Source organism: Melanerpes formicivorus, unplaced genomic scaffold (assembly GCF_026170545.1).
Source record: "Melanerpes formicivorus ecotype bairdi unplaced genomic scaffold, bMelFor1.0.p_v2 SCAF_10, whole genome shotgun sequence".
Taxonomy (NCBI): Eukaryota; Metazoa; Chordata; class Aves; order Piciformes; family Picidae; genus Melanerpes; species Melanerpes formicivorus.
Window position 1 is genome coordinate 13,102,246 of NW_027142362.1, and position 14,748 is coordinate 13,116,993.

Sequence of the window (14,748 nt, forward strand, 5' to 3'; positions counted from 1 at the left end):
CAAGTGGGCACATTTCACATAAATCTTTCAACTAGCTATTTAAACACTCCCACATTTGCTTGCTGGCTGGTGGTACACCTGGAAAACGAAAGTTTGGCAAACCAGAAGGTAGAGATCAATAAGCAAAGGCATGAGGGAAGAACAATGCTATCCAGGGAGATCCTATGGAACCCTAAGGTATGAATTAGGCCTTAGCTTTCTCCACATCTGCTCTATTTTGCATAGTCACATTATTTGTAATAAACCCCAGTATCATTCCTAACCTGGGTTAGTACCCAAAACATAGTGTCATGATTAATTATCCTACCACAGCCAGAGAGCCATGATTTCAATGTTGCATTCAGCTCTAGTGACACTCTATGTTCTTAAATAGCTCAAATGTGAGAAGTGACCCATTTGCTGGGCAGATGTTGCTAGCATGCTCTTTTATCAGTACATGCTGTTGTGTACTAGCCCAACACTGGGATGAAGCTGACTCTTCCAGACAACCATGGCTGTGTATTGATTTCTTTAGCCTGAGTGCCAGCTTAGACAGACCCTATCCCTCTCTTCATCCAGCTGTTCTGTCATTTTGGCAGCTATTCAGAATGTTTTGGAATCATTGCAAATGAGTATTATTTTTTAATTTAACTTGTATGCATTCCTTCAGTGATGGTTTGCATGCTTTAACATGTACACAGCTATGCCTTCAACACATGTTCTGTACGTTTGAATAGCAAAGTTGACGAATAAGGGTATAGAGGTGGAGTCCAATTTGTTATTGTTGTTATTAATATAGGTTCTCTTGGCTTTAAAATAAGCATTTATTGGCAGAAAATAATTATGCAAAAATAAATAAGTGGGTCCTGTTGGCAGTCATGTGGCCAGGAGCAGACAGGACAGAAAAATCCAGAATCCTCTTGTAGAAACCAAACTGTTCAGAAGTGCCTGAGTTGTATTTTTCTGTTCAGTCTGGGCTGTCCCATAAACGCTAAGCATCTTGAAGGTCATCCAAATACAAAGTAAATGCAAACAGAGGCTACTTCTCCCACACGGCAGACTTCCAGCCTGCTCAAGATACAATGGTGAAAGCTTGCCTGTTTTGACTATTAGTCAGTCTTACTCAGCTGGCATTTGGAAAAGTTATGAACAGCAGTCTGGAGGGTCTGTGCAGGTGACCTAGGGTGGGACAGAGCATATGTCATGCTTCCAGGAACATGAAACTCTCTTTAAAGCTGTTCTTAAAAGTCTCTCAACTAGAAACTGATAACCAGATGTACAATGCTGCACTTAGGTGAGAAATGATGTCCTGACAAAAATACCATTGGTACCTTGCCGGAGCATGTGGCAGTTTGGCTTTTCATTCAGTAGCTGCCTTCCAGGAAATGAAGTTTATTCAGCTTTTCCCAGAGAATTTTCATTAATCGGTCAGTTGGCCTTGTAATATTAATTGTATCAAAACCCCACCCCAAATAAAGAAAAACCTCACCAAGGTGATGAAGTGGGAGCTCTCAGGCTGTTCTGACTCAGCTGTTGCTTTCTTTTCACGTCTAGGGAGGGCAATGAGTTCTCTGTTGCTGGATCCATGATTTTTTGGCATTGTCACAGGTCCTTTGTAAGTTTTCTCACATCGCTAATGCCTTAATAAAAGTGGAGAAGAAAGCTAAGAACAAAACTGCCAGATCAGTTTCTCCCTCACAAAAGACCTCCTTCTTTTTTTGACTGTTCTCAGCCTACATATTGCTACAATACAGTGCCATAGGATAGGATGAACAAGCAAAAATATTCTTGCAGAATTCAAATAGCTTCAACTACTTACAGTGCTCATAGTTTGGCAATAGTGATTTCTACATGGAAGCATGTGTAGGAAAGACTGGTGTTCTATGTTCACTGCTGTGAAAACCTGACAAGTGGGATTCCTTGGTGCTGTCCTGCACCCTGTGGAACAGTACCTGCAATTAGGCAATGACCAAACTAATGCCAGCAGGAAGGTTGTAGTCAGGACTGAAGTGTTAGCGAGGCAGCACTGGATGCTACACGCTGCTGTGCTTGCTAGACATGACACAATTAGCTTAGCTGCAAAGGGGAGGTTTTCTTCCAACTAGGACACGGTTATTTTGTCTTGGGCATTTGGAGACAACCTTTTGGACCAGGACTCCATAAACCACAAAATATTTGTGTTAAAAGAATCTGGCCAAAGATACTATATTCATGACTGGTTTTTCTTGTTTTGCAAGGGGGGGGGGGGGGGGGAAGGCAAACAAATTTGTTTGCTGTAACCAATAGTAGTCAAAAGATAACTTTCTTCAGCTCAAGGATAACAGCTGTAAACATCGAGGCTACAAGCAATATTCATTGATACAAACCTCTTCTTTCTGTTACAAGATTTATTATACAGTGGTTAACATTACATTTTCTGTGACATGATGAAAAAACCCATCAAAGTCTAAAGGGAAACAAGCTCACATGTTTGTTTAAACATACTTTACATATTAAAATCCAGCAGTTACTTTCTGCATGAAAGCTCTCAAATTATAAAATTAATCTGCCAGGTTTTCAGGCTTGGCAGGATAAAAAGTCTTCTTGCTGTGTTCTAACAGAGCAGGGGAAAAGCATCACTTCAGTGGTAAAGAGCTAAATAACCACACAGTTAATGGAGGGAAATTTCAGGAAAATAATTAATTCACTTCAGACCAGATCCTGCAATGTTTAACCATGCAATGACATTCTTTGCCCAGCAGCAGACCCAAGTTCACACTTTGCAGAATCACATCCTTACAGAGGCTGGAATTGCCAAAGAGCTGTTAGTGAGGGAAGTGCCATGTGTGCCAATTCTAGAAACCAGGAAAGCGGTACAGTCTGCTCTGTGTTTTCGGGCTTTTCATACCTTACATAACTAGGTGCAAAATACTTATTTTTATTTCTGGTTCTGTTCTTTGGAAGTGCAGTCATGTGCAGTCAGGTGGAATAAGTGTGCTGATAATTTTCCTTCAGAAATTGTAATGGTTAGTGATGTGGACACTTTTCTTTTTAGGCAGGAACCATAAGGCACTGAAGCAAGCATTCACTTTTCTTGCACTTGAGGTCACAAATTTATGCAAGTCAAAAATGTTTGGCCTGCCAAAAACATCATGCTACACTCCACCAAATAAAAGGACACTGTTATTCTTACAAGGAAAGGTTTGACAGGACAGGAAATAGGCAGGGTCATAGAAGTTTACTTAATACTGAAACTTATTTAACCATCTTTAAGCCAAAATACAATGATAAGTTATTAAAAAAACAAACCAACAAAAACAACTTAGCAGGGGGTGGGGAAGACAAATAGAAGAGCATTGGACTGTGCTATTACAGGAGTAGTAATCAACGTAGAAACTAGGGAATCTTATTTAAAATCCACAAAATTATGGTTACTATATTTCACCTGCCTTTACTGGGTTAATGCATATTAAGTAAGTTTTAATTTATGACCTGAACCTACAGCAAGAGGCATCTCGTTTGGAGAATACAGGGCAGAGTTTACTCAACCATCCAGTATTTTCATTACGATGCAATCCTTAAGTAGACTTCATTCCACTTAAAGGAATGGAGGAAGGGGGAGTCAGAAGAGCGAATATGAAAGATAGGAAAAATGTTGCTGTTCATTACAATTTTCCATTTTTGTTGAAACGCAGCAGGAGAGCAAAGCCACAGGCTTCTCTGCTGCTCTTGCATGCCAGGAGGGATTATGCAAACACTGCAACCACCCAAATCTTATTTAAATTATAGTCATTGTTCCCCCTTTAATGGTTATACTTTTGCCTGCTTTCACTCAAATATTGCTGCATCTTGCTTTCTGCCAACGCAGTCCCAACGGGAGTCATCAACTCTTAATCATAAATGAACAGATCGTTGAAAAATCTCTCTGGAAAAAAAAAAAAAAGTGGAAAAGAAAGCAAGCTTCAAGTGCCACCTAGTGTCTGAACTACTAAAACCATTGGATGGATCCAAAAAGCTCTTAATGTGCCACACAGTGATTGCAGCTGAACCGAGGAAGTGAGCTTTCTCCTTCAAATTTACCTGGGGTTGAAGGCCAGATTATCTATTTGTAACAAGGTAAATCCATTTCTTAAAGAAAGGAAACTGATTGTTAGTTAGTAATGTCCTTTTCCTGCAGTTAAAAGCCATTTTCTGCCATAGATGGAAATTCCCAACAAACTGGTTTTCCATTGCAAAAGCTCAACATTCTAGTTACACAGAGGGTGTTCCACAAAATCATTCCCCAAGCTTTAGATAATTCTCTCAGAGATGATGAGGTGAGCTAGGAAGAAGCAAATACTGTTGTAATCCTCTGCTTCTTACTAATTAAGTTTTCCCAGGTTTCAATAAGCCTGCATTACCATGTAGTAAAGAACTTTCAATACATGGGTAACTCTTGTTGCCTTGTTAGAAGTCTTTTTCTTGTGTAGACTTGCTATACAGATTGAGGCAAAACCCCAATACTATAGAAAGAATTATCAGAACTTGTTACCATTACTAATAAATTAGTGCAATGGTTTGATGCACAGGGTTAGGTGTTGATGCACAGAGGTGAGGAGGAAGTTCTTCACTGAGAGAGTTGTTCACCATTGAAAAGGGCTGCCCAGGGAGGTGGTGAAGTCACCATCCCTGGATGTGTTCAAGAGGGGATTGTATGTGGCACTTGGTGCCATGGTCTTGTCATGAGGTCTCTGGTGACAGGTTGGACTTGATGATCTTTGAGGTCTCTCCCAACCTTGGTGATACTGTGAATTCAGTGTAGATGTTTGCTTGAGATGAAAGACTTTTGCAAGGTCCTACGGGGAAGAGCCTTGCAGTGATCTTAAACTTGTTATAAACTTCTCTAGATTGAGAAACTATGAACTTATTTGGACAACAGGTATAGCTAAGTGTGCTGGGTTTACACACTAATCTGTCACAATAACTGAGCCCTTTTTTGGTAATGATACCGAGGTAGGTACCAGTCTGTCGGTTGACAACTTACAGCAGGCATGGATTTGTAAATTTATGGCTTTTCTCCATGCATCTGAGAGTGGCTTTTTTCTAGCAAATACTAATCCTTCTTATCTCCAGATCTGGAGTATTAGTATTACTTTAAAAAATGGAAACTAGACCAGCTTCCCATAGGTACAAAAAATGGTTAAGTATCAACAAAACTTAAAACTTTTTCCTTGTAGGTTACTGTTCCAAGTGAGATCATCCTGTAGTATCCATCCAAAAGGACTTACATCAGTGTATCCGCCACTGCCTTCTCACTGTCGGGCATGGTGAGTGAAAAGAACAAGGAGCAGCAAACTTGCTCTCAACTGGCACTCCAGCAAAAGGAGACAGCTTTACACAGAAAGATCAGCTGTTTTAAGACCTTTAAATACAGTTGTAATTGAAGTTCCTTTTTCAGAAGTCATAGAAGAAACTTAGTGTCAAGATTGGCTTTCCCAGTTCATTTAAAACTTCACGTTGGTAGGATGTGCTTCTTGCTTACAATAGACTTTAGCATGTGGGTATAGAGATACAAGTACAGAGCTGTGATAAGCCTGGAGAGGAAGACTGATAAGCACATGAAGGGAAAGACTTCTAACCTATTCAAAGATGAGTGTACTCTTTCAGCACTGCCCAATCAATGCAATGACAGGTTGAAGTAATCTGAACTTTGTCATTTTAGACTTTATTTTCCATCAGCTTGGGGAAGGTGTGTGTGGGATGTGTAAAATGTATAAAATGTGTAATATTTTGAGCCTAGTTCACTTGAAATGGTTAATCCTAGAGAAGGGTGTGAAACTAATACAAATAGGATTATTACAATCTGAGACTACCAAGGAAAAGAAAGCTGTGAATATCTTAATCTACAAAAGGACCTACCTATCCACTGCTGAAAGACAACTTGTAGTATTTCACATCTGTGACTTTCAGCTAAGAAAAGCTAAAGAGAGAATACACACAGCTGAAGGGAAAGAAAACAAACAACCAAGCAAAAAAAAAAAACAAACCCAAACAAACAAACAAAAAACCCCAAAAACCAAAATAGAAAGATGAAAAATCTGCTTCAGGATCAGCTAAGGATCAGCGACAAAACTTCAGCTTAGAACACAAAGACAAGTATTTTGTCTGATATTTTGTTTGATATTAAATAACATTGTCTTAGTCTGATTTAGGGGTCAAGGGGGAAGTGATAGTGATACCTGAGTTACCACCAGTTCTGTATGAAATAGGCTGTCAGCATGAAATAGTAAATTGCACGGGAGATGGTTTTCGGAAGATAAACACAAATCAATCAGCCATTTTAGTTTAAGCAAGTAAAAGCAAATCATTACACTAATTTTAGTTTATTAGAGCATAATCAGCACATAAACAATATTATGGAACACAGAACATCTAAGAAGAAAAAAAAAGTCATCAAATAGTCAAGTCAGTCATGCACACTTTGCCATAATGTAGATGAGTTCATGGCCTGTTAAAGTGGACAGGAGGAGAGACAGAAGTCTGAATAAAACTTGACCTTTTTTTAAATGTACTCCAAAATCTGATTTTAATTCAAATGAGAATTTAGAAATAACATGAAAAGCAAAAAAATAGAAACCATATTCAAATAATTTTCAGTTCTTTCCAGTAGAACCAAAGCCACCTTCACCACGTTCTGTATCATCTAGAGCCTGAAAAACATCAATTATAAGTTGGTTTAGTGTCTTAACCTGCCTTTTGTTTCTATCATAGAAGAAGATATGTTTACTTGTAACAACAATTAAGAAACTAAACCAAAACATTCTTAAGAGACATTCTAGAATACCTTTTGTACAAGTTTAAACAAATCCCACAGTGTGACACAACTGTTTCTAGTGTAAGCTTAAGTATTTCTCAAGAATGTGTCAACTCTGAAAAATAAAAACTCATATAAATGCATGCAAAGCATCCAGATTTTTACTCAGGTAGCAAGGCTGCTATGCAGGTTTAACACTGAAAGCATTTTTCAAGCGAAGTACTTATCTACACCAATCATATTTTCAGCTTATATAACTATCTTAAACTATTAATTATTGAAAATAGCATTTTCTTGTGGCAACTTACTTGAACTTCTTCCAGCTCAGGATAGCAAATGCGTTCACAAATAAGCTGGGCAATCCTATCCCCTTTTTTAACTGCAATTAAGTTAAAATATTATTAATTCCTTCCAGAAAAAGTGAACAATCAATACAAAGTTTACACAATCCCCTTTCAAAAGCAGAGTATCAGAGTGTACTGAAGTGTAAACACTTATTTTAAACTTAGTTAAGCAGATATTAATAGTCCCCCCAAAAACCGCAGGTTGAGATAAACTTGTGCTTAGTCCCTTCAGGGTGAATTATTAGCAGCAGAACCAGCTCAAGGCATCACCTCTCATTCCTGCTGCCATACTGTGTTATCTTAAATGTCATTACACACAAGTACTGCAGAGATGGAGAGACAGCTGTATGTATAATGTGGGTCCTTATGTGAACAAGACCAGGAATGGATTCCCTGGTAAGAGGTAAACTAAATTTGTGATTAGTACTCCATCTGGCTCACAACGCTTCCCTGAGCAGCTTGTGCTGTGAAGTTGCAGAAAAGACTGTAAATATTTTGGCAATATTCTAACTGGGCCCTGAGGGTTAAAACTGACTGTCTGCAGAGAGACAGTGTGATTAAGAGAAAACCTTATCTCTGTTACTCATGTTTCCCAGGATCCTTGAGGATTTTTTTATCTCAAATACTGCTCAGCTAAAGTTTGAGTTGTTTAGAGCAAGGAAGAAATACAAGTTGCACTTCAGTACAGTTCACAAATCTAAAGCTTAGCCAAGTAGGTTTTGCTTGACTGGGGATGGTGGTGGTGTGTTTTAAGCTGTTTTTTTTAATTTGTTTTTTTTTGCATGCTACCTAGTTTTCTAGGAATTACATTTCTGTATTTTGTTAATGGTAAGGAAAATGTTCTCAGCTAACTGTAACTCTTCATAGACTTTTAAAGAAAGAGTAGTTTTTCATTTCCAGTCAGGTGGCTGAAAAAAGGCTTTGCCAACCTGAACACTTACCTTCAAAAGCCTCTTTCCCGAAGTTGAAGAGTACCACTCCAACGTTTCCCCTGTAATCCTCATCAATAACACCAGCTGTGGTAAGAAAGCATTGAGTGATATCCAGTTAATAAACATTGTCAGTATATTAGGTAAGTAGATAAGGTTTAGATTGGATGATTGCAGTATCTCATATTGATATCCTTTATACTGCTCATGCACAATTAAATGATAGATAAGGAAGATACAGGAAACTACAACCCAGATGATCATTCTTCCTTCTGTACTGGGTCACTCACACACTCTCTAACTGGGTGTAATAGCAAAATACATCAACATCCTTGGCATTCCTTTATTCTGTAACAGCAATAATTCTATCCCTTGCAGAGGAATATGGAACTTCTTTAATTTATTTGTACTGGGTGCAAGTGATCAAAGTAATTTTTGGAACAAATCATGCATTGGAATTGGCAGTCTGATATTCTATCTTACTCTGTCAGAAGTTTGGCTGTCAGTGTTGGGAAAGCATCCACACCTAGCAGATGTGAATTCTGAACATATTCTTGCATGATCCCAGTTTTTCTACCTGACCCTCAGGACTTCTGGCAATGTATTTTTACTTAGATGGACAATACCCTAACTGTGATAAATTTCTGCAAGACAAATTGAAATTATGCAATAGTTGGTCCATGGGGTTTGGTTTGGCTTTTTGTTGGTTGGTTTGGTTTTTCACTCATGACTTGTCAGCTGTCAGCTCTTCCAAAATCAGAGCATAGATTCATCCTGCTAAGCAGTTCTGGTTGCTTTCTGGTATTTCCTAGTTTAACATTCAGATTGAAGAGACTGTTACAGAGCACATGTATGCTCTCACATGAGCAAAATAAATAATCTTAGAAGTCCTGTTTTAAAGAACCACACTACAGCAGAATGTGTATACATACACAAGAGGCATAGGAGTGTACAGAACCTTTGATTCCCATCTTAAGGCTTTTTTTCTATGTTACCCAACGACACTTAAAAAAACCTTAGGTTAGCAGACACGCAAGAATCACTTCTTATTTGAGACAAAGCCTGAATGTCACAGAAGCTGGCACAGATGCTCCCATTTTAACCTCTGCAATTGCAATTTGCAGAAAGACTAGTATAAAGAACAAAAATCTTACCACCAACATCTATGAAGTGCTTTGCAGCTAAACCAGAACGTGGTGCTAGAAAACAAGAAAAGGGGGGGTTGTAAGTAGAATCATTTATTTCTGTTGAAACTCTTACACAGTATTTTTAGATTACATAGTGCGTTTGCACAGAGCTGTGGCAGCAAGAACTGTTTCCAGTCTTTCTAAAATAAACCAGATTCTACTGGAACTACTGTAAGTGTTAGTGTATATATTAAAATAACAGATGCTCCAAGCTACAACAAATTTGCAATCTTTAAGTGATGTTAGTGTATCTTTGTTTAGACCAGCAATAGCAGAGTAGGTTTCTCAAAGGAAGGTGGTCCAAGATGATGACTATCTAATCTTGGTTTATTTTTTGGTGGCTACCAAATGGGTTGGAATAATGCCAAAGTATTATTGGGTTGATCCACTCAGGTTACAATGGGAAACAGTATTTGGCAAGCAATTTACTAAATTTATGCAAAGATAAATTAAATTATGTGCCTGGTTTGCTTTTTGTTTTCTTTTTCACTTAGGCTGCTTTGAAGAAGTGCTAAAATGTTAACTCTCTTCAAAACACTCTGTCTGGGGTAAAAGAAATGGACTCACATTCTCCTTTTAGATGAAAAGGGACAGTAAACTCTGATCATGCTCTTCCACAGCAGTGTATTTTTTTGTTTGCTTAAGAATGTATACATAATCCAGAAAAAGTATGTGTATAACATAATTAAAGGGCTTGCACAGGTCCTCTCTTATTCTGCCACTGAAAATTGCCAATTCTACTACACTAGTACTTTTATTTCAGGGTTGATTATTTTTTGTTGCTGTTTTTTTAAACACCCAGGGGTATATTTTCTGTAGGTCCACTACCTATTGTCTTGTCATCTGAATTCTGAAACCACAGAGAAATAATGAACTACAACATAGCCTATGAAGTTGTATGTAGACTCAAATGTATTTCACAAGGCAGATCTATTACAGGACTTGATAAATAACACAGCCATGTGACACTTCTTTTGTTTTTTTGTGTCTAGACTAATTCTGAAAGCTTTAGGCAGAATCTAAATGTGAAGATGGGGCAAACGTTGTTCTACAATGACTCTGTAGCTGTAGCCTGTGTACTTACCTACTCGGCCATAGCATCCAGAAGGAAGTGCAATTTGAATGTCTGTCTTCACTACAGCCTTTTCCATGGGTGGTATCACACAGTCATAGGCACTATGTTAAAGAAAGAAATGTTGTTTATACAGTGTATTTGGAAAAACTTCTTCTCTGTAACTTAAGGTACAAAATTACCCAGCATCCTTCTTGCTGAAAAGCTATACAAGAAGTATGTGCAGATTTGCAAAAGCTCATGCAGACCCTACAGCACGAGATGTTTTGATGGTGCTAGCTTAAGATTTCAGTAGTGTTGTTTGAACAGGATAATCTTAAAATTGCTGCTTATAAATGTGAGGTTTTTTTTAATCTGGTAATGTAGACAATAAGTACAAGTTTAACCATTAGGTGAATATGGTTGTGTGATTTCTTTTTGTGTGTGTTTGTGCAAAAGCAGAAACTTTATGGATAATACATTCCCCTCATTAAGCCTTATACAGCAGATTAGCTAGGTGTATATAAAAAATAATAATCCATTAAGCTGTATTTTAGGTAACAATGGGGCTTGTTTCTGAGTAGGTCAGGAGTTCACAATTCACATGATTCTATTGGGAACTGCAAAGGACATGATTTTAAGAACTATCACAGTATAACTTAGGTTGGAAAGGACCTCAAGGATCATCGAGTCCAACCTATCAACACAGACCCCATGACTAGACCATGGCACCAAGTGCCACGTCCAATCTCCTCTTGAACACCTCCAGGGACGATGACTCAACCACCTCCCTGGGCAACCCGTTCCAATGACGAACGACTCGCTCGGTGAAGAATTTCCTCCTCACCTCGAGTCTAAACCTCCCCTGGCGCAGCTTGAGACTGTGTCCCCTTGTTCTGGTGCTGGTTGCCTGGGAGAAGAGACCAATCCCTTCCCGGCCACAACCACCTTTCAGGTAGTTGTAGAGAGCAATGAGGTCACCCCTGAGCCTCCTCTTCTCCAGGCTAAACAATCCCAGCTCCCTCAGCCTCTCCTCATAGGGCTTGTGTTCAAGGCCTCTCACCAGCCTTGCTGCCCTTCTCTGGACACGCTCAAGCGTTTCGATGTCCTTCTTAAACTGAGGGGCCCAGAACTGGACACAGTACTCAAGGTGCGGCCTAACCAAAGCAGAGTACAGGGGCACTATGACTTCCCTGCTCCTGCTGGCCACACTATTCCTAATGCAGGCCAGGATGCCATTGGCTCTCTTGGCCACCTGGGCACACTGCTGGCTCATATTCAGGTGGCTGTCAATCAGCACACCCAGGTCCCTCTCTGTTTGGCAGCTCTCCAGCCACTCCGACCCCAGCCTATAGCTCTGCATGGGATTGCCGTAGCCAAAGTGCAGCACTCGGCACTTGGACTTGTTGAATGCCATCCCATTGGACTCTGCCCATCTGTCCAGTCTGTCGAGGTCCCTCTGCAGAGCCTTTCTACCCTCTAACTGACTAACATCTGCCCCTAACTTGGTGTCATCTGCAAACTTGCTGATGACTGACTCTACCCCTTCATCCAGATCATCGATGAAGATGTTGAAGAGCACAGGGCCCAGCACTGATCCCTGGGGGACGCCACTGGTGCCTGGCTGCCAGCTGGATGTGGCACCGTTCACTACCACTCTCTGGGCCCAGCCCTCCAGCCAGTTCCTAACCCAGCACAGAGTGTTGCGGTCCAAGCCACGAGCTGACAGCTTAGCCAGCAGTTTGCTGTGGGGGACGGTGTCAAAAGCCTTGCTGAAGTCCAGGTAGACCACATCCACAGGCCTCCCCACGTCCAACTTTCTCAAGCCACTCCACTGTAAGCTTAGTTAAAGTCAGTGGTGACAATACCACACTGAGACGGTTCTACTTGTTTAAGGCAAACATATTTCAGCCTTGATGAAGAACTTATTTTTAAATACTGGGTAGCACTGAAAGGTTTTTTTGTAAGATGGACTTTTCCCAGGTGTACAATGCACTGGAATAAGAACAAAACCAAAAGTGGTAAGACAAAAGGAAGACAAAGGGAAAGCATCAAGAGTGGTGACGCAAAGCTTCAGAAGAAGGAAGTCTGACAAAGAAAGAAAATCACCACCTGGTTATTCTAAGTAATACTAAAAAAAGGAAGATGGAGGACATCACAGTGGAGTTCAGATGTAAGTAGTGACTGTATTGGATCATGGAAGGACTATACAAACCACAAGCTTAGCCACAGATATTTCTGAACACAGTGAAAACCTTTCAACAGTGACTATTAGCAGTTCAAGAAACAAACCCCTAAGACTGCACAGCAACGCACGTGCTTTCCAGACAGGAAGCTGTAGCTTGATAATGCTCCTTTGGCAGGCAGTACCCAACAGCCAACAGGAAGGCAGAAAAGCCTAAGTGCTGTCAGGAAGGGCCCACATACACGAACACTTCTATTTATTTTTAGTTCCACAAGGAAGGCACTCAGGCTGACGTGTCAAGCCTGGGTTTTGGCCATGGCTGCATCGCTATCTGATTAAATCCGTGTTGCATGGCTGGACCAGAGATGTGTGCAAATAAAGGACAGAAGAGCAAGGAGGCAAACGGACTGGCTAGCTCTGGCCTCCTCTTCTGCAGGTCTGGCCCCCGTCTCCGGGAGACTTTGTCCAGGACGCCAACCGGCCTCACAAGGACCCTCTCCGAAGCCCCGAGAAGAGGGGCTCGCCCCCCGCAGCCTCTCCCGGAGAGGGAACTGACCAGAGTAGCGGGGTCTCGTCGCCGGTGAGCGGGGTGCACCCTCACCTGTGCAGATCGTAGCCGGCAGCCCGAGCAGAGCCCCTGGAGGGGGTGCAGGCGTTCTCGGACAGCTTAGCGAAGCGGAGGCGTGCAGTGGGCTCCCCGGGCACCGAGCCCTTCTGCCTCTTGCTGGGGGATGGTTGCAGGACGACCTCTGAGGACGGCATTTCTGAGCGGACACAGGAGAGACAATAACCCGTACTGAGAAAAGCCCGCGAAAACCGGTACGGCCCACTGAGGGCGAAAACAGAGGGGAAAGCTGTTCCCTTCCACCCCCGGCTACTCTCTGCGTGTTGCACCCTTACCACCCCTGGCCGCTGAGAATGGCTTCGCCCGGCTCCTCCTCAGCGGCTACTCCCCGGGCCCTCAGGGAGGGCACCCTAGCAGCACCCTAGCAGCACCCCTTTGCACTCCGTGGGGCTGGGGGCGATATGGTTGGTCAGGGCTCCCCGCAGCCTCAGCGGTGGTGGCAGCTGGACGGCCCTGAGGGGCAAACCAGAGCCCAAGCGCAGGTGGGCAGCCTATGCTCCCTCCAGTCTCCCCGCCGTCCCCTTACTGCGGCTGCGGGGGTGCGCGACCCGTCTGAAGCACTGGGCCCACATCACGCTGTCGCTCTGTAAGGAGCTTGCAGCCGGTAGCCCGCCCGGCGGTCCTTACCGCTGTCCGGGGGAACGGGCTCGTGTGGCGCAGGTAGAGGGTGGCGGCGGCGCCTTCTCCCCCTACTCGGGGTCTACCTGCTGTGCGGCCCAGCACAGCTCCTGCGCCCGCCGTTCAGCACCGCGGGCCTCCGCGGGACGCGGCGGTGGTGCTGCCTGGGACCGGCGGCCGGACCCCATAGGACGCTCAGCGTTGCCGGGGAACGCGATTGCAGCTGCACGGCCGGCGGCGGGCGGAGCCAGGGCCCACCACGGCAAGGGCGACGTGCGCCCGGCTGCAGCGTTGGGGAGCTGGGACAGCAGCGCGGTGCGGCTGTGATGGCTCTTTCATGGGGGCCGCGGAGCCGCTCCTTCCGGCAGCTTTCCCCTGGGGCGAGCCCCTGGCTTATCAAAGCTCCCTCAAAGGGCCACGGGGCGCCCCCCGGCAGGCGTAGTCGTTAACGTGTGTATCCTCCCTTAAAAATTGTCGGGCTCGGACAGCAGCGTGTGCCTCTTGAAAGGAAAACTGCTTTCCTTGCTTGTCGAAGCTGTGGATTAGGAGAACCTGTCAGCGTTCCTGCTGCCTTGTTCTGCCTCTGAGCACACTACTTTCATGATTTCACCATCTTTGATATTCGCTGCTGTCCTTTGCCATCCCTTCTGTGAAAAACCTTCCTAAATTCCCCCACATTTCTGCGTGACAGGGACCCACTGGATTCAGGGTTTCAAAACTTACCTTTGATCACCCTGGTGGATGTATTTTTCTCTGTGCAAAATAGGTACAGACTGCTGGAGTTGTGTTTGCTGGTCTGAATTTTGTCAGCTCTTCTCTGTGACTTTTAAAGATCAAGGTGTATGTGATGTCTCCTTGCTGTGTTATATTTTTCACGGGCAGCCAGATGGCAGTGGAGCCATTGCTAGACATTGCAGTCTTGGTTGTGAAAAATATTTTAAGGAATACCCCAGGTTGGAGTTTCTTTTATGTTCTGTTCATCACTTTCATTCTTAATGGTATGTACTGTTTGAATGTGAGTGTGTATGTATCCTAAACAGGAAAAGCTACTGAGAGTG

The 14,748-nt window shown here is 42.6% G+C and overlaps 1 protein-coding gene across 2 annotated transcripts; it reads right to left on the minus strand.

Moving 5' to 3' along the window:
* Positions 1-6,304: 6,304 nt before the first annotated feature.
* On the minus strand, positions 6,305-13,889 carry DUT (deoxyuridine triphosphatase). Of its 2 annotated transcripts, none has more exons than XM_068143783.1 (7): positions 13,700-13,889; positions 13,049-13,211; positions 10,296-10,387; positions 9,179-9,223; positions 8,037-8,111; positions 7,060-7,130; positions 6,305-6,647 (listed from the first exon to the last, which is right to left on the minus strand). In XM_068143783.1, the coding sequence occupies exons 2-7, from the start codon at positions 13,207-13,209 to the stop codon at positions 6,591-6,593; spliced, it is 501 nt and encodes a 166-aa protein (XP_067999884.1). In that variant the 5' UTR covers positions 13,210-13,211; positions 13,700-13,889; the 3' UTR covers positions 6,305-6,590. The 2 variants fall into 2 exon arrangements, with proteins under 2 accessions (XP_067999884.1, XP_067999883.1); XM_068143782.1 differs by lacking the exon at positions 13,700-13,889 and adding an exon at positions 13,599-13,685.
* Positions 13,890-14,748: the final 859 nt, after the last annotated feature.